Consider the following 18,626-nt stretch of genomic DNA (forward strand, 5'->3'; position numbering starts at 1 on the left):
AATAGAAAAAGAGCACGGGGGGAAATCCTGCTTCCTAGTGGGGAAGTGCCCTGACATGCTGGTAATAGTCCCAAATATGGGTTGAATTCAAATAAAATCCCGCTGAAAAGTATTAGTTTTTTTGAAATAAATATTTATTAAGAAATCCACAAATACAATACTCTGACAACACCCCCCTTTCCAAAAATAGCTTGACCGTAATTGCAATTTGAACTCAGTTGCTAAGCAAAACAGCAGCACCCTTCAATGCATGGAAACAGCCAAATAGGTGTGGGGGCCAAACGGCTTCTGTGTGCTAAGCATAAATTAGCATAATAACTTTGACTCTCATACTGACTTTATATGACCTTGACTTGATCAGCTAGGCTTGGTGAAGATCTAGGGCGATTTTCAAGCAACAGCTTTCACGCCAATACCCTAACACCTGGGAACCGCTTGAAAAAAAAAATGCATACGTCTACTTAAATTAAAGATGATCTTATATTAGCTCAAATTAGCATTCCAATGGACTCTGACCAGGGTTATAATACTTTATACTTAGTTTGTATTTTGCTTTTTAGAGCACATTTGTTCATTTTTATTAGGGTTTTTTTTCCTCTAAAATTATTTGTTTTATTCTTGTTTTTATTAGTTGTAGTATTAGTTTTAGTTTTTTTTCTTGTGAAAAAAAAAAAGTATTGTCACAAAGCTCCAAAATTCCCTAACTGTTCCAACAGTAATATCGAAATGAAATGAACATTTATGATCAAATAAAACCCAAGAGCTCATGTATGAAATTAATTGACAAAGAGGAAAAAAGAAAATAAATTTTCATTGTAAAATGTATGTAAAATTTAGTTAAGAGTTACATTTCTTTCTTTTTTTAGCACTCTTTTATTATTTTATTGAGTTAACGAAAATGTTTTTTTTTGTTAGTTTTCATTAACTATAATAATCTTGATTGTGATGCATGTTTTGTTATTGTGGACCTATGTGACATTCTTCCCAAAATAGTCCATTTTTTTTTATTATTTTTTTTTTTTACAAGTACATCCTCTGTGTGTTGAAGATCCTTAGCTTGGTCATGAAATTGAAGTAGATGAAGGCCAGGCACACCAGCAGATTCTTGAGCAGGTAGAGCAGCGGCGTGACCAAACCGAAGAAGGCCAGCAGGCCGGCGCGCACGAACACGAAGGGCAGGTCCTGGAGGGCCACGCCCAACGCGGACAGCAGCGGGTCGTGCGGGGCCACGGCCACCCGCAAGCAAGACAGGCAGCAGAAGACGTAAATGGGGCAAACCCAGCCCGAGTAGCACACCAGCGGGTGCGACGCCGCCCGCGTCATCTCCGCCGTGTCCAACCAGAACATGAAGCTGTCCACGAACACGTCGGCGCGGGCGTCGCTGGCGAACAGGAAGCGCAGAGGGCCCGAGCGGGCGTACGCCGCGCGGGAACCGGAGTCCGAGGCGCTTAACGCTCGCCCGCCGTTCCCGGGTATTCCCGGGACGGTGCCGTTGTGGGTTCTGTCGCCCCCACGCTGGCCTACAGTCCCCGCCGGCGCCAAGGGGGGGCCCGTGGCTTGCCCAGGCCCGCGGGGTGGGGCCATTCCGGGACCGGTGATGCCGGATCCCGGAAGGGCTGGAGTGATGGGTGTGACCTGCTCCACGTGTGTCAAAACTGAAGAAGGGATGTCGGCATCTCTCGCCATGACGTTATCTGAACAAATATCACAATGCGAAATGCTAAATAAGATCAATCAGAGCCAAAATAGAAGATCCAGAAATTAGCCTCCGTGACTTTTACAAAACTCGGGCCCGATCCATATGGATTTTTGTTTTTAGGCTCATTCCGATATTTAGCAGAAGAAATGCGTTGATGAGGCGGGTGTACGTAAGCTCACCCTGTCCCGTCAACCGGCAGTGGCGTATCCGTTCAACCACGTCCATGCAGATGAGGGAGAAAAGGATGAGCGACACGGGCAGCTCGCCGAATGTGTCGTGACGCAGATTGTTGCGGATTTGGACCTACCGGGAAAAAAAAAGTTAAGATGCAATGCTGCTCCTTCTGGTGTGCCCGCCTTGTCCACCAGGAGGCAGTAGAGTCTTGCAGACACAAACGAAGAACAATATTACTTCTTCTACTACAGTCCAATGAAAAACAGTAAATACGAAGGGTGCCTTCTTATACCACGTGAAAACGTACTTCATCTGCTATCTCCAAATGTCGTTAGTACTTTTGTAAACCGAGAATCCCCTGTATTTTTTTAACACTTGTCATTTCTGACTCACCCAAAATGGCTCCGCGACCCACCAGTTGATAATCTCACAGGCCTACTAAGTGCCATTCGGCTCTTGACATTAGCCTGAGTCAGGCCTTGAGAACAAAGCCGAGCAAGCGGGAATCGGCGCAGCATTTTTCCTTCTTTTTTTTTCACATTCGATAAACGAAGGAGCAAAAGGTCCGTGCGGGCCCTGGGCCACGGGCCAACCAGGAAATGAAAATGTGCCTGGTGGACACATGAAGTGACAAGGAGGACAGGAAGAGGAACCCAGCTGCTTATCAGCGCCTCCTTATCCTGGCCTATGACTCCCCGGGGACTTTCTTCTACAAGTCATCACCTTTGTACAGCCAACATGCCTTGGCTCCATTTTATCATGACCCCCGCTATTTGCGAAAAGCCGCGAGTAAATTGATGCTTCCCTAACATTCAAATCTATCAATCATTTAAACCGTAAATATACCACAATGGTCCCAAGACATAATATTTATTAAAACTCATTCTACATTACCTTTACAATAAGTAGCTTGCAGATTATTTGTTTTGTGCTAAGTGCACGACGTGTGACAAAGACTTTCTGAACTTGATTCAACTCACTTGGCAACTAGTGGCAAGTCTTCAAAAAAGACAAGCTTTTTAATACCACTCAGTCTCACAGATATAATTGGGTGCTAAACTTGACATCAACCAAAGAAAATTTAATTACACAAATATTTCAAACAACTAGCTAGCTCTGCCTCATGTTCGTCCGTTTAGCTTAATGCTAACATTAATGTAAAACGCTATTCATATGCTAACTGTTAGCATCGATTGTTTTACAAACCATTAAGCAACGGATATTTAAACAAAAACACCATTTAGATCGATCATATAACAATACTCACAAATATATATTTTTGTCCTCTATGAAAAATGACTGATGAAAAATGATTCAAACACAGTACTGTCGTAGTAAAATAAAAAAAATATATATTTTTCTTCTTCGTTTGTGTCAGCATGAATGTCATACTTTGTACTGCCTCACGGTGGCCAAGGCGTGCACAGCACAATTGAACTGAAAAGCAGCATTAAATCATTATGTTTAATTTTTATAAATTTTCTCGTTGGGCTCCTACGCAACATTTTATGTTGATATTGTTGCAATTGGACTGAAAAAAATGCCTTTCTTTTTTGTGCTTAAGCCTTGGACTCAAGGGGAGTAGCTTTGAACCGGCATTGGGTGCAGATTAATCCCTCCTGTTACGATGGTTTCTTTGGTGCCAAAAATGTTCACGGGTCAATGTGACCTGCTGCCTGTTTTATCTTCTAAAAAATACTTGCTATTCAGTGAATATATAGTGCATTCAAGTAGATTACTGAAGAAATCCATACATGAAAAAATATACAAATATTTATTTATCTTAATATACATCACCAAAAACCTACCATCTGTGTTATTATGAGTGTGAATGTTTTTTGTTTTTTTTAGGCAAATGCTGATTCTGACATTTGGCAGCATAAAATATCGATAAAAGATTAATCAGTCGATTAATTTAAAAAATACATATAATGCATAAAATTAATTATTGCTTGTTGTCACAGGCAGAAGATTTGACTGTGTTACAAACCTTTGCCTTTAACCGCTTGCCCTAGTCCAGGGTGTACCCCCTTTCTCTCACCAAATGTCTACTTAGGTTAATTGAAGACTCTAAATTGTACATCGGGTGCGAATGTGAACAGTTACTCATCCAACAAGGACAATAGAAAATGGATAGATGGCATTTGTGGTACCTCAGAGCTCGCGATGAGGAAGGCAAAGCAGGGCATCGTGGAGAAGATCACATAGACGAGGGCCACGGGCCTCCTGGACGGAAATAAACATCTGTAAGGACAGGGAAGACAAAAAGACGGCGGCTCCCACTCACCACTTCTTCCTCCCCAGCAGGAATCTCTTCTTGGCGAACACCATGTACTTGAGGGGCACCCAGACCAGGAGGGTGACGGACGTGACATAAGCCACCGACGAGGCCACGATGAGCCAGTAGGCCCCGCCGGTGCTGCCCCCTCCTTGGACCTTGGCCACGATGGCGGCGAAGCGCTGCATGACCACGAAGAGCGGCATGCACAGGCCGGCGAACTGCAGCGCCTCGCACACCACCAACTTCAGCGTCCGGCCCGAGCCCATGCTGTGAGGACACCGGGGTGGGAGACGCAGGGGGGGCGGCGACCGGTCCCCACCATTGTCCGCCCTGCCCTGCCGCTAGCATGTTCCACACAACGCGAGCCCGAAAGTGCTTACGCCACAGTTGTCATTGTGTGCCTGGTAAACAAAGCTTGACGAGGATGTCAGACACGATTGTCTGATATCGTTGAAAGATTATCTTCAGCAATGTGATGTTAGGTAAGGGATTTTTCTACCCCGATAATCGAATAATCGATTGCCAAAATTGAGCACAAACCTGATTATCAATCGATATGAGGAGTGATTTCCCCTCCCCAATTAGGCCAAAAAACATTCGGGCCCAAAATCGTGAACGTTAAACCTGTTCAATATGTCAAGCAGGAATCACACACACTAATCATTTTCAGCAACAACATAGCCTCCATTACCTGAATGCTAGCAAACAATGGAAAACACCAAAGACACACAGACTAACAATTAGCATCTATGCGGCGGTGTTGTTACCCTAAAAATAAAAAAAATTGCACATAAGCAAGGGATTGGGTAAAAATAAACTGTGAATAAAAGATAGGTTTAAAAAAACACAACACGTAAATCCAGAATGATACGTGCTCATGTTTTATACTGCCCCCAGGTGGCCATGGCGCGCACAACAGAAATAGAGCACAGACTGCTGTTTTCTCATCACCGGCGTCGTTTAAAAACAAAAAAACTAAAAAATAAATCGTGGATGTCGAATCGCGAGTATGAGGGGGGCCACTGTACTAATGGCATTCGCCGTTAAAGGTTCTACTTGTCCGCCAGGTGGCAGCAAACCAGCTTGCCGTCTCCCTCCCACTCCTCCCTCCCCCCCTCCCTCCAGCTGTCACCTAACTTCCCGGACCCCCAAAGCCCCCCTCACCCCTCACCGTCACCCCCGACACCACCCACCCCACCCCAGCCCGGGCACCAGCATGGCGTCCAGCGAGGAGGACGGCGGCGCGGCGTCGGAGGAGAAGGAAAACAACAACAAGAAACGCGGCAAAGGCACCGTGGCGACGGCGTGGCTCACCTTCTACAACATCGCCATGACGGCCGGGTACGTGCGTGGCGGCCCGCTGGAATGAATGGAGCGTCGCTGCGTGTCCAAATAGGGCCGAGCCGAGGGTGTGAAGTGTGAAGGGCCGCGGGGGCTGCTGGTATAAGTTTAGACGGCGGCGACACTGGAGCGACGCTGGAAATGCTCAATGAGCACTTTTTGTTTTTATTTTCTAACTCCGAGTACAAGCGCGTGCTGGAAATACACCCAGCATTAATACTATATCGAAAAAGCAAAACAAAAACATCACCAGCATCATCCTAAGTATGCTACCCAGTTAACCCATACTGTTAAATTATGTTTAGGAGATATTTAGTTTTGTAAATGTAAATAAGTGGTGTGGACCTTCACCGATCTCAACTGTTATCACGATTTTTAAAACTGTTTTTAAAGTGGCAAAACAATTGTAAAATATGAAGTACTGTAAAATCAAATAAAATCAAACGATAAACATGGAAAATATGAAAACAGTTTTACTGAACATTACAACAAATGTAGAAAAATAAAATAATAAATGCGGAGGAAAAACGTATTATGGTGTTAATAGTGTGCAATGTTTAACTACGACCAGCAGGGGGCAAAGTTTACTGTTTGAGTGGCTCCCTTTCTAAAAGCGAGCAAGAGCCGAACGTTACGTTTCTTTTCTTTCTTTTTTCTTTTCCGTGTGCTTTACAGATAAAACAAATTAAAAACTGAGACAGACAGAGACAAATCCTTTCTGCATCATGGAACACAAACCAAAGTGGGTTAGGGTTAACACTGAGTTTTGCTTACGATCATACAACTGGGGGGAAAATGAAGATATACATAAATAATATGTAAATATCAAACGTCCTTATTTGGTAGGTGTGTCAATTTACTCAACTGCAGATGTGTTGTCAACTTGGCATACTGGAAATCTTTGCATATTGATCGCTGACCTAACTTGGATTAACTTCATTTCAAGCATTTAAACTTTTTTTTTTTTTTTTTTGCGGTCAGGTGGTTGGTCCTGGCCATGACAATGATACGCTTCTACATGCAGAAAGGCACGCACAAGGGCCTGTACAGAAGTATAGCCAGGACCCTCAAGTTTTTCCAGACTTTTGCTTTAGTTGAGGTAAGATTTTTTTTTTTTTTAACCATTTGTACAATAATTAGCAAATCCGTATTTAAATACGGTACTTTCCACAGCTGTAAATCCTGGAAGAGCTATAAGAAATATCTTGAAAATACTATACTTCCTTATTTTTCATGTATTTTGTGTTCCAGGTGGCACACTGCGCCATTGGTACGTGACAAATGATATCTATGCCCGTTTCTGTCTGAAATGTTCGCCTTTGAATAAATGCTGTCGCCTGCAGGCCTGGTTAGAACGTCTGTGATTGTCACCGGGGTGCAAGTGAGCTCGCGCATCTTCATGGTGTGGTTCGTCACCAACAGCATCAGACAGGTAACGCCGCATAAGGAAAAATAAAGCCTATCAGTTTGAAATCAGGGCTTCTTTGAATAAAGATCCAGAACGAAGAAAGCGTGATCCTCTTCCTGGTGGTGTGGACCCTGACCGAGATCACCAGATATTCCTACTACACCTTCAACCTGCTCCACCACCTGCCGTACTTCATCAAATGGGCCAGGTGGAGGCGCCGCCGCGATGAGCACGTTGTGTTTTAGCTTCTGTGCTAGCCACTCGATGCTAATATGGCGCTGTGATGTCGCTAATCATTTTTGAAACTTTTGAACACCTGACGTGTCAATTGATTGGCTTTCAAAAGTCATTCATGAGCTCAAAAAAAAAAATCGTCATAAACGCGCATGCGTTTTCAGATACACCCTGTTCATTGTACTGTACCCGCTGGGCGTGGTGGGGGAGCTGCTGACCATCTACTCGGCGCTGCCCTTCGTGCGCCGCTCGGGCATGTACTCCACGAGGCTTCCCAATAAGTACAACGTGTCCTTCGACTACTACTACTGCCTGGTGGTCATCATGTTATCCTACATCCCGTGTAAGTTTCATGCAGGCTACTTTCTGGCACAAGAAATATATTCATTCGGTTCTCCGTATAATAAAACACTGACTTGTCGTGTTCAGTGTTCCCTCAGCTCTTCTTCCACATGCTACGGCAGAGGAGAAGGGTGCTCCACGGCGAGGTCATCGTGGAGAAGGACGACTAGTTGGGAGGCAGCCTGACCGCCACGTCATCATCATCATCTTCACCATCAGCCGCCGTCGCCGCACGTCTGACAAAAGCGCGGGAAGGAGGCACGATTGCTGTTTACAAATGGCCGTAAAGAGACGCGCTGAGGGCTTGATGTGCGGGGGAGCAATAACTCGGATTGTAACAGTGTCCCACATAATTGACAAGAAAACGGGAAAGCTCAAGCTCAAAAACAATAAATCTCCATGAAGACAAGGCTTTTTGTGTATGTTTGTTCGAGGTAAAGCACTTAGCATTTTGTCCGCATTTGTTGACAATGTTTACTTGTGTATGTGTGTGTCGCTACTTCAATTCCCTCCAAACAAAAAGGTGCTAACAGGAGACGGTTGATCGATGTTCAATCAACAATTCTGCTTATAGGAACAAGAGGCCGCAATTAAGAGGGGTGGGATAGAAGCTATGGAAATGTGAAATCGTGTGCAAAAATCAATAAACTCAAACGTACAATATTCAGAGTTTTGTGATCACCTTTACACCGACTCAATAAAATTGGAATTGAAACTCTCTAATGCTGCTGATCAAATTGCCTGCTTTTAATTTATATAGACTATATAAATACATATACAGTATGTTTTTAAATTAAGATATAAGTATTTGTGCAAAGTATGAGCTGATGAATATGGAAACATACTGCTTGGGAGTTTACATTCATATACATTAAATTTTACATCCGTTTTTCAAATGTTTGTTCATAGCTATAAATGGCTGAATAAGAAGCATTAACTTGTGCACTGTGTAGATTTCATGATCAAGTTCAGCCCATTGACTAGCATCGATTTAAGGAACAGAATTGACACATCCAACATGGCCGATACATTTGCGTATCTCAGTAGCGGACGAACCGGCTCAAGGCGGAATTTCAACGTTGATTTGAGTTACAAACTAATTAACGGTGAAATTGTGTGTGAGAACTTACCAGCAATAATTGTGTCACGCAGTAATATAGTAAAGAGCAGACTTCCATTTAAAAGCCCGCGCTCAAGTCAATTTCGTCTGCAGAATACCCCGGAAGTGAATGAGTGCTGCTAAAATCATGCTGTGAATACCACTAGGTGGCAGTCATATCTAAGGTAGCGTTCCAATCCAGTTGTTTTATGTTACGAGAACCAAAAATAAAGCGTTTTGACAACTTGACTTTGGTGATATGGAATACAATAAGACTAATCACATCTACCGGTACTTCCTGTTTTTCAACTAATGACTTGGCAGCTTGTCTGATCCAGGGCTGTTTAACAGCAACAGATGAGCGTGCTGAATAAAAATGACCGGTCACCAAAATTTAATTAAAATAACTTGTATTTTTGATTGTTTTGTATTAATTCTGTATATCTGTTGTCATTTTTTGTTAACTATATAAAAAATAATCTAAAATCGTACAAGACAAAGGTAGGCAGAGCTGCAGCTTTAGCACAGATTAGCATTAGCTAACAGTGTTAGCTCTAGCAGCTAGCTTCTGAGAACCAGCACATACTCAAAATGTGGGCTAACGACACGAGATTTCAAGAGTCTCAGGCCATTTTTTTTTTATTCCACTGTCCATTTTACTTCTGAACAATAAAACAGAACAAAAACATGCATTTGGTCTTTCCTCACTTAACGGTGTTGCAAAGCCTTTTAAAAATAATTTCTGCTGACTACGTCACATTCATTCCATCCGGAATGTCCTATTTGTTCCAGGGGCCAGTTGCACGCACTGTGTTCAACATTGTGTTTCTGCTACCAAGAGACAGAGAGCGAGAGAAAGAGAAAAAAGCACGATTCAGCACATTTTTACGGCTTCTGCTTGAAAGATTACTCAAATTCAACAAAACCATGTCTGAGGTACTTACCATTTTTCATTTGACCGTTTTCATACAAATATTTACCGATCACTGCTGCGTTAGCGCCGGTTACTTTGAAGCTCCAATTCTACTCGCACACACACACACACGCAGACAAAACAGCCTTTCCAGATTAGCACTTTTATTTGATAAATTGGCTCTCGTCTTTGTCACAAACATGTTTTTACTTCAACCACACGCACGCAAGTATCCCAGAACTTACTGTACTCATTATGGAATTGACCAAAAACCAAACAAAAACAAACACACACTTATTCGTCATCAATTAACTCGCAAAACTAATGCTCAACTGACTGTTAGAAGTGAATGGACAGTTCCATTTAAATGATGAAATCACCGGGAGAACTATGCCTTTGAACGGTTACGACTTGGTATGGTGTCAAAAATAAGGGGAGTGACATTTGAGCCAGCGTTGATCTAATAATCATAACAATGAAGAAAGGGCTGCGAAACTAAACAGCGGATATGAAAAAAAAAATATTTGAAATCTTCCAAACTACATCAGATTTTTTTTTTTCCTCCTCCTCTTCCTCCTTTCGTGGTGAGTTCAAGTACATCAAGCGCTCCTGGGATGACCGAGCCTGTTCGTATCCGTAAGGCCACTTCATTAGGGAATTGTATGAGCCTCATCACCCCGACAGCTCGTATCCCGTTCACCGCCACAGGAGCAGGATTTACTGGGGGGCCGAAGCAGAGAATCCACGTGGTCGAGGTAGTGTCGCCCCATCCCCCCCCCTCCCACTCCTTAAAGTCCAAATTCACCCCTCCCCACCCTGTATGTGTGTGTGTGACAGCGCAGAAAAATAGATCCCCTCCCCACACACACACACACACACACGTTTGTAAAATCACCTCAATGAAGTCCAGTGAGACACACGCGGTCCACAAAGTCCTCGCCGCTGAAAGCCCCCCACCACAGCCCCGCTCCACGTGAATGGTAGGTGTGATGATTTAAATGTGTGTGTGTTGGTGGCGGCGAGTGCAGTAATACAACGTTCAGCCACTTTCTTCCTCCTCATTGGTTGGTAGTGGGGGGGGGGAGGGCGGGCCCAATGTCGGCGGCGGCGGTGTGGCGCGCATGTCTTACTTGTCCCCCAGGACGGCGTACTGGTTATCCAGCTGCAGGTGCTGCACGGGCGCTGTGGCATTGCCGTCCTCTCGGCCGCGGCCCTTGTGTTTCACAACCTCAAACGTCTTCTCGATCTCACGATCCCTGCAGGCCACAAACAGGAAAAAAAAAGAAAAAAGAAAAAAGAAAAAAAAGAATGTATGTAGAAAATGGCGGTCATGGATTTTCGGTTTTAGGAAAAACGAATTTTCTCCACTTTTTGGTTAGAAATTCGTGAAACCAAATCATGTTCAAGAATGGTAAACGCTAAAAACAAAGTTTTTTTGGGGGTGTAAGAAAAGAGTCCAGTGTTTGTTTTTATAGGATTGTTGCCAAATGTCACAAAACACAATATTCTTTGAGTCTTCAAATATCAATCCTAGAACTTTTACATTTCTATGTTTAACTTTTTTTCATATATTGAAATAATCTTTTTTTTTTCAATTCATAATTACTCTTAATTTTAACCTAACTTTCGTCTTAACCGCCCCCCCCCAAACACTTTTTAAGTTATAGTTAACCAACCACCATTTAAATATAATATTTTCTGACTTATAAAGACATATATACTGTACACATATAAAATACTTGTATATTTCTTAAAACTGGTTTTGTATAACCTAAAATGTATTATCCAACTTAATACTTTTACTTACTTTTTACTTTTTTAATACTAACCCACAACTTCTTTCCCCCACCCCCCATACATGTTCTGATGTTGTCACTTTTCTTAAAAAGGTGCAAAATTGTGTGTGGAATTACTTGCGCGTCTCCACGTGCTTGCCGGTGGCCATCAGGGAGGGGAACTGGGCATCACTGTAGATCTCAGGGGGTCCCTGGTTCTGGCCTCGTTTGGACGAGGTGAGGCGAGCTCCGGGGGGACGGTACACGCCCGGTGCTTTCGACTCGGGCGCCTCCACGTCCTCTGCGGAGGGGAAAGGCGATTCATAAATACTTTTATTGTTGTACTACATTTTCCTTTTAATGAGAACAATATGTTTCAAATGTCCAAAAAACGAAACCGCAGTATTTTTGCTCAAGGATATCACATCCGAACGGGGTGTTGGCAAGCAAAGGGTTACTACTGACCGACTGGTGCAGCCGGCGCAGGAACAGGAGTGGACTTGTTCCAAGGGCCGGACATTTTGTCCCCGCCCGCGACGACGAGGACGTCCCCGTCCTCGTCCTGCTCCTCATCTTCATAGTCCTCTGCCTCCTTTTCGTCACTTGGGGAAAACAAACATGACGTTACGGCCACGTTGAAGCACTTTGGAGGGGACGTTCCACCCTCACCTTATCTGCAACGCTTGAAGCCTCAGGCCGCTGTAGTCCACCTCCTTCTGCTCAAACTCTTTCCACTCCTCGTCCTCCTGGCCGGAAGGGGACACAGGCCACTGAACATGCAGTACTGCACTAGCGGGACGTCATCGATACTGAGGGGCCCAACGCTGCATGATTAACGAGTTTGCGCAGCGGCTTAAGAATGTCATCGTGCGCAGTTAGCACTGAAATCTAAGTCATTTTAGCTTTATGGTTTGGAAGTGTTATTCGTACTTTACTATTTGTGTAAGCTTAGGTTAGCTTTACAATACAGCGAAATTAATTTCATGCATGCACCCTCCCCGTTTAAATCCCAGATTTTTATTAAATCAAAAATAGGGTCCAACCATAACATATTTTTAAAGCCAATGACCGATATTTGGCAGAATAAAATTCTGATAAGCGATTAAAAAAAATTACAGATTAAAATAACTTTTCTTCTTCAACAACAAAGATATGAATATTGAAAACCAGACAACTTTTTTTATTGTTTGAACATCACTACATTTGCCTTATGCTGCAATATGATAATATGTAAAGAAGAAACAGTTAGCAAAAAACAAAAAATAAAAAATTTGGGTAAATTTTAAATAGCTAATATCTGACTAAATCAGCTGACCACTAGTCTGTTACGCCCTAAAAAAAAAAAATGAGACAGCATTTTTATTCTATGACTGTTGATTCAGCCGGAGACGGCATTGCATTTTCGTGTTGTATGGTGGTTACTGTTTTAATGTTATTAATGTACTGTTTTAACTGCATTTGTTTTGTATATCTATATTTACTCAATTTACATCACTTTGTATACATCGATTGTTATTTCTAAAGTGCTCTATAAAAGTTAAGTTGAGAACAGTATGACGTGCTCCGACCTACGTACGTATTCGGCCGCCACCGTATGAACCGGGAAGCGTCGTAAAGCGAGGACCAATTTACCGACGTCTTACTGGGGAGACTAAATCAACTAAAATGGCGGCGGCTCGCCCTTCTTTTTCTCCTCTCGGCGATTAACAAAAAGACCAATCGATACGGTAGTTTGACACTAACTAATAAAAAAAAAAAAACGACCGCAGTGCTGCTTAGAGTTACTCAATCTGTCAGCTAAAGAAGCTAAATGCTAAAGGTGGTTAGCAGCCGGTCGTCACATGAGCCGTGAGGAGCATATGCTAGATATCTAGTCGTCATTTCTTCCCAAAACGACTCCTTAAAAGTTCATTTCGCAACATTTAAGTGTCAACGAGGTGCTTTAAATGACTTGTTAAGGAGCTTAAAAGTGGTTGCTGACACAACGACTCGACCACGTTACCTTTTCCATGTTGGCGTCAAGATCGTCGCCTTTCGACGACTTTTCATTCTCCTTCTTGCCCTTTTTCAGGCCCATCGAGGAGGTGGCGGATTCTTTGGCCTTGCCCTTGTCTTTCTTCTTCTTCTTGTCCCGTTTGGCGAAGAAGTCGTCCAGGCTCTTCTCACTTGACACATCCGCCATTTTCAACAGAGAGCCGCTAGCTTTTTTTTCCTTTTTTTTTTAAGCACGCCGGAGCAATGACACGCCGAGGGGGAGAAGAAAAAAAAGTGGTTCTTGTGAGGGGGACGGTGGAAGGAGGAGCACGGTCGGCCGCTACTAAACGCTCACACGGCGGTCACTTGACTGTCTTTCGTGTCGTTTCACCTCCGTTAAAGGCTAGTTTAAAAAAAAAATGCTGGGCTTAGTGCCGAAGAGTCGTCAGCTATGCTGTCAGGCATGCCATGCACCGCACGGGAAATCTGACAAATCAGCATCGTGACCCGGTAGTAGATGGACAGGAAGCCGGAAGTGTTACAACTTTATTAAAACGATTTTTTTTAAATATATCTTTTCCCACTATGCATTTTGTATCATCGTTTTTATTTGAATCTTATTATGGTAATACAACTACTAATAATAGTAAAAAATAAATAAAAATTAAAAAACATTTTTGCGCTCACGTTTACGAATGAGTTCCATTCCAACGCCGGCGACGTAACTCGATTTTGTACGTGAATCCGTAGTCTGCAAGCGCTCATTTCACTATCTACATTATGCGTAATTATATAGCAAGCAATGTGGAAATTAAAAGATGACAAACGCAGACCTTTAATTTCCAATGCAAATTATGCTGTTCTACAGTCTGCTAATTAAACCCAAGGAATTAGACAGAAGCCCACCTGAGCCATAAACCCGAGCTAAATATAAAAATGTAAAAGAAGAATATACAATACAATACTATATCCAGCAAAATGATCACCTCGTTCGTTAGACTGATGTAGCAGGTCTTCAAATTTATCTTATCCAGCTGAGTGTTATTCCAATTCTTCACGGTAGGTGTGACAACATACTGTACAAATTCGGCTAGCACCTGTTAATTAAAACCAACAAAGAAGACGTCGACGAAAATCCGTCGGCTAAGCTAACTGTCAGAAGCTAACTAAAGAAGAAGGAAAACTCTCCAATAACAATATATATTGTGAAATTTGTTGACAAAATGTTCTTCTGACTGATATTTTTGTAGGTCTTTAGCTTATTTATCCAGTGTTATATCATACAAATGTAGATATGTAGCGATGCCGTCACAATAATCAACAGCGAGACAAGTGTATTCATGACTTTAAAATGTTTATTTATAAAAAATTAAACCATTGATTTGTGTGTCTTTACAGAGTATAGCAGAGAGCACGTTTTGTCTTATAGCCCCGTGCAATGGAACCTGTCAGCTGGGTCTGGACAGAGAAGACATTGTGTTCTTTCTCCCAGTTACACAAACATGATTGATGTACAAAACATAAATGTAACTCTACAACATCTGATATGTGAATTAAATACATTTTCTATCGTAGTCCAGCACTACAATAGCGTCAAACAAGACAAACTAGCACACTTGTTAGCCAGCAAACTGAATTACGTTAGAAAATATGCACACACACAAAAGAAAAAAACTGAAACAAAATAAAAACTATGGTAAATTGGAAAAAGAGCTATGAGCAAACTTGAACGTGACTTGAAACACTACAATTAGAACACCATTTTTGTTTTTTAATTAAACTATACTGTGATTATGCAGAATGTCTGATACAGAAGCTGATATGATATTCAGAGAGGTTTATTTTGTTTTGATTATTGAACCTTTCTCATAAAAATACATGTGACACGTGTGCTGTCCAAACCCAGACGCTCGATTGGTCAACACATTGGCTCAGTTTTCACTAGCTCGCCCGCGTTCATATTTGTACATTATTCACACCATGTTAAGAAAAATGATCTCTCAGTGTCGTCAGATTATTAAATTAGCCCGGTGGGGCAGAAAAATAAAGCATCCGCTACCTTCACATCACACCAGGACACCACTTCAATGATGATTAGAACATTAAAAAGAAGGGCAAGTACCGTTTATGTAACTTCACGTGTCTCCCATATGACCACACAAAGAAAATTGGGATATCGGGCTTTGGGGGTACCAAAGGGCAAAATTCACAACTGGTGTTCAACTGGTAAAATTTTATTTTTAAAAAAACAAACAATTGCTATACATTTTCATAAAGTTTTTTTTTATTTTATTTTATTTTTATTTTTTTTTACTGTATGCTTAGCACAATGTTCATATTTGAACTTGCATAATGTTACATCAAGTTGTTGCTGTCCAAATTTGGTCAATTTCCTTTTCTTTTTTTTTAACAAATCATCAGAATGATGCAATGTTAACAAAACATTTTTTTTTTAATTCCTGAAAAATTATGACTGCAGCGAAATACTTTCTAGGGAATTGGGAGCCTTTTTTTTTTTTTTTAAATACATAGGGCTACTACCTTAGTTTACCTTAATGACAATCACGATGGTGGTACTTAGAGGACTACAGTTTTTTTTTTTTTAGGTTGTACTAAGTTTGAACCACTGTTATAGTGCATTTCACATTCTTCTTAAAATTTCCCCCTAAAACCCAATATCCCTAAGTATTTGTGAGTTTTATAGATAGATATGCACAGTTAATTTTACCGCATACATATATATCCCCAATTGGACATAAAATGATTAAAAAAAAAAATGTTTAAAGATCTGCGCGGAAGTGCAACAATAATGCATTATGTGTGTGTGTGTGTTTTTTTTTCTTTAAAGCTCTCGACATTCAAGTGTATGTGAAGGTAGCAGGATGTCGTCTCGCTATTATTTACACTCCAAAAACAACATTTTACAATCTAGTTAAAATATATTTCCACGTGTTACAGCTAGGACTTCTTTTTTTTTTGTTGTCTTTGGGCGGGTTAAGAAAAAATAAAATTAAAATGAAAAAGCTAAAAACACCAACTAAAGAATGTTAGCCGGACAGGAGGAAGCGTGGAGGAAGTGTGGTCTCCATGGCGACTGAAGGCAAGGCTGGATATGAGGGAACGCTATCCTGGTCTCTTGAAAATGGACTTTTCTTCTTGTTGTTGTTGTGTAGTGTTTACTGATGTGTTAATAATGTGAGGTGTTACGTGGGAACAGCCGTCTCCAAACTGCGGCGCCCTTGTCGCAGCTTGCGCTTGTTGCTATATAGCGCCATCTCCTCCAGGGCCGAAGTGGCGGGCACCGGCATGTCGGCCTCCGGGCCGGTCACGGGGCCTGGACAGGAAATACAAACAAACGTGGATGGTTAGTTTCACAGCAAAGTCTGGAGTTGTAGACGATGGCGGTAAAAGCAGAAAAGATTCCCTGCGAGATTCCCAATGCTAAAAAACAAGCAGGAGCAAAAGCAGATGGTGATGATGTCATAAATGTGCAGGGGAACCTCGAAAAGGCAAACTTTTTCAAATTATAGGCTAAAATGGGATACATTAAAAAAAAAAAAAACGCAAAAATCATAACTTGTATAAATGGAGAAACAAATTAAGTATATTTTTAAAAGGCTAAAAAAATAAAAAAAAAATACTTAAGTTTAGAGTTATTTTTTATTTAGATTTAAAATACAAATATTTATTGTTGGGAGAAAAGTTTTTGGTTTTTAAGTTGAGGAAAAAAGATGCTAGAAAAACGACGTGTTTTTTTTTGCTTACATGCATATATTTTTATATATATACTAAGATTACTACTTTGTTCCGAAATTCTTCTTCGTGTATTATATAGTCTGTGTTATACTTCCCCCTGGTGGCCAAAAGACAAAGTGCACAATGTGCAATCAAGCTCCAATTAATGATACACGTTTTTATCAAATGAAATCCTGTAAAGTGCCATTTTTCGGAATCAAAACCACAATCCCCACCAATATTTTGAGGGGCCGAAACAGATTAACGGCATTTCTATTAATTTCAGGAAGGAAAGATGATGAGACACGAGTAAGTCAAGAAACTGCTGCAGTGTGCCGCCAATGCAGCTTCACGAAACACTAGGGTAACGCCACTCCTGGTTAGTATGTTGTTAATTTGGGCTTGTTTTCACATTGGTGTCAATCAGAGGCTACTAAACTATCACGTTAGGATTTAAAAGCACAGCAGTCCACCGCCAAACAGTCACACACACATTCCTACCACTAGGAGCAGCTTATTCCATGTAGACACCTGAATCAAAAAGGACAGGAAACACATTTCTCACTCTTGTCCAGGTTCTTCATCATCATCATCATCATCAAAGCAAATAAAAGTGAGGCGCACTCACCAGGATGCTGCGAGCCGTCGTCGATGAACTGCATGTCGTCCGCCGCGTCAGGAGACTGCGAGGAAACAAACCACGGTGAATGGAAAAGTAGCAGAGGGCGCAATTTAGGAAAGCAAGCTAACCGGGGACGTTAGTTAGCTCGTCAGTGCGGCGCTATTAATGGAAGGTCATTGGCACAAAGAGCACAACCAGTCAAAGTACCGAAATTGACCTAGAAAAAAAAAAAGGTTCCATTAGCCTTTGGTTCCACCAAGTAGTTGCAGTCGGTTCAGTTTCCTAACGATACACTTTTTATTATTATTTTTTTACTTTTATCTAAATATATAAACTATCAAAATTTATTTAATCAACAATACATCTTTAGATTTTTGTAACTTAAAAATTTTTTTAATTAGTTTTTTATTTCTTATGTTCCTTTCCATTCGTTTGTCTCCCCCCCCATCATAATACACAATTTGCATAATAATAAACAACAACATATATATACATATATATATATATATATATATATATATACATATATATATATATATATATATATATATATACACACACACAGACAATACTATATATTGTATTTATTTTTTCCAACATGAAGATTTATCCTGATCCCCCCCCCCCCCACACACACACACAATTGCATTTTTGAATTGAAGCATTTAAAAATAAATAAATAAATAAATGCAATATTTAATGTGAATTTTCAACAAATAATTTTTGCAATAAATAAAAATAACCCCCCAACTTGTAATGTTTAACTAATTGCACATAATCAGAATTTTGGAACTTTTTTCAGTTTTTCTATAATTTTCTAAAAATTTCTTACTCAACTTTCATTTATTCTTATCTAAAAAAAATTCGTTTTGTAGCCAAAATGTACATTAAGTCCCCACAGCATACCACCACACCACGGCGAAGCGGACCAAATTGTACAGCTTGGTGGAAACATGACTTTTGCAATACCATTTAAAAAAACAAAAGCAACCACATCGTGTGAATAAACCAAAAGCAGACAGACAAGCA

At 41.2% G+C, this 18,626-nt stretch overlaps 4 protein-coding genes across 20 annotated transcripts in view; 1 reads left to right on the forward strand and 3 right to left on the reverse strand.

Annotated features, from left to right (window-relative positions):
• Positions 1–32: 32 nt before the first annotated feature.
• Positions 33–5,231, reverse strand: LOC147155969 (transmembrane protein 236). The gene is made up of 4 exons (XM_086066190.1): positions 4,161–5,231; positions 4,027–4,099; positions 1,879–2,002; positions 33–1,694 (listed from the first exon to the last, which is right to left on the reverse strand). Exons 1-4 carry the CDS (start codon positions 4,418–4,420, stop codon positions 1,021–1,023), a joined length of 1,131 nt encoding a protein of 376 aa, XP_085922316.1. The 5' UTR covers positions 4,421–5,231; the 3' UTR covers positions 33–1,020.
• Positions 5,232–5,288: 57 nt separating this feature from the next.
• Positions 5,289–8,198, forward strand: hacd1 (3-hydroxyacyl-CoA dehydratase 1). Of its 2 annotated transcripts, none has more exons than XM_086066681.1 (7): positions 5,289–5,495; positions 6,477–6,594; positions 6,747–6,765; positions 6,839–6,927; positions 6,990–7,111; positions 7,302–7,480; positions 7,567–8,198. In XM_086066681.1, exons 1-7 carry the CDS (start codon positions 5,371–5,373, stop codon positions 7,647–7,649), a joined length of 735 nt encoding a protein of 244 aa, XP_085922807.1. In that variant the 5' UTR covers positions 5,289–5,370; the 3' UTR covers positions 7,650–8,198. The 2 variants fall into 2 exon arrangements, with proteins under 2 accessions (XP_085922807.1, XP_085922808.1); XM_086066682.1 differs by lacking the exon at positions 5,289–5,495 and adding an exon at positions 6,178–6,337.
• Positions 8,199–9,635: 1,437 nt separating this feature from the next.
• cdv3 (carnitine deficiency-associated gene expressed in ventricle 3) lies at positions 9,636–13,748 on the reverse strand. 2 transcript variants are annotated; one of them, XM_086066644.1, is made up of 5 exons: positions 13,269–13,748; positions 11,936–12,009; positions 11,732–11,868; positions 11,405–11,567; positions 9,636–10,747 (listed from the first exon to the last, which is right to left on the reverse strand). In XM_086066644.1, the coding sequence occupies exons 1-5, from the start codon at positions 13,446–13,448 to the stop codon at positions 10,618–10,620; spliced, it is 684 nt and encodes a 227-aa protein (XP_085922770.1). In that variant the 5' UTR covers positions 13,449–13,748; the 3' UTR covers positions 9,636–10,617. The 2 variants fall into 2 exon arrangements, with proteins under 2 accessions (XP_085922770.1, XP_085922769.1); XM_086066643.1 differs by having other exon boundaries at positions 11,936–12,012.
• Positions 13,749–14,577: 829 nt separating this feature from the next.
• scrib (scribble planar cell polarity protein) overlaps positions 14,578–18,626 on the reverse strand; it is a 48,133-nt gene continuing 44,084 nt past the window's right edge. For 13 of the 15 annotated variants that reach the window (XM_086065743.1, XM_086065750.1, XM_086065740.1 and 10 more), the window contains 2 exons: positions 17,604–17,658; positions 14,578–16,574 (listed from right to left, as the gene is read on the reverse strand). In XM_086065743.1, coding sequence (XP_085921869.1) covers positions 16,444–16,574; positions 17,604–17,658 — 186 coding nt within the window. In that variant the 3' untranslated portion in view covers positions 14,578–16,443. Of the gene's footprint in view, positions 16,575–17,476; positions 17,507–17,603; positions 17,659–18,626 lie in introns of all 15 variants that reach the window. The other 2 variants (XM_086065748.1, XM_086065746.1) reach the window with 1 other exon arrangement.

Source organism: Leptonotus elevatus, chromosome 21, assembly GCF_054856555.1.
Source record: "Leptonotus elevatus isolate MCC_2025b chromosome 21, RoL_Lele_1.0, whole genome shotgun sequence".
Classification (NCBI taxonomy): domain Eukaryota; kingdom Metazoa; phylum Chordata; class Actinopteri; order Syngnathiformes; family Syngnathidae; genus Leptonotus; species Leptonotus elevatus.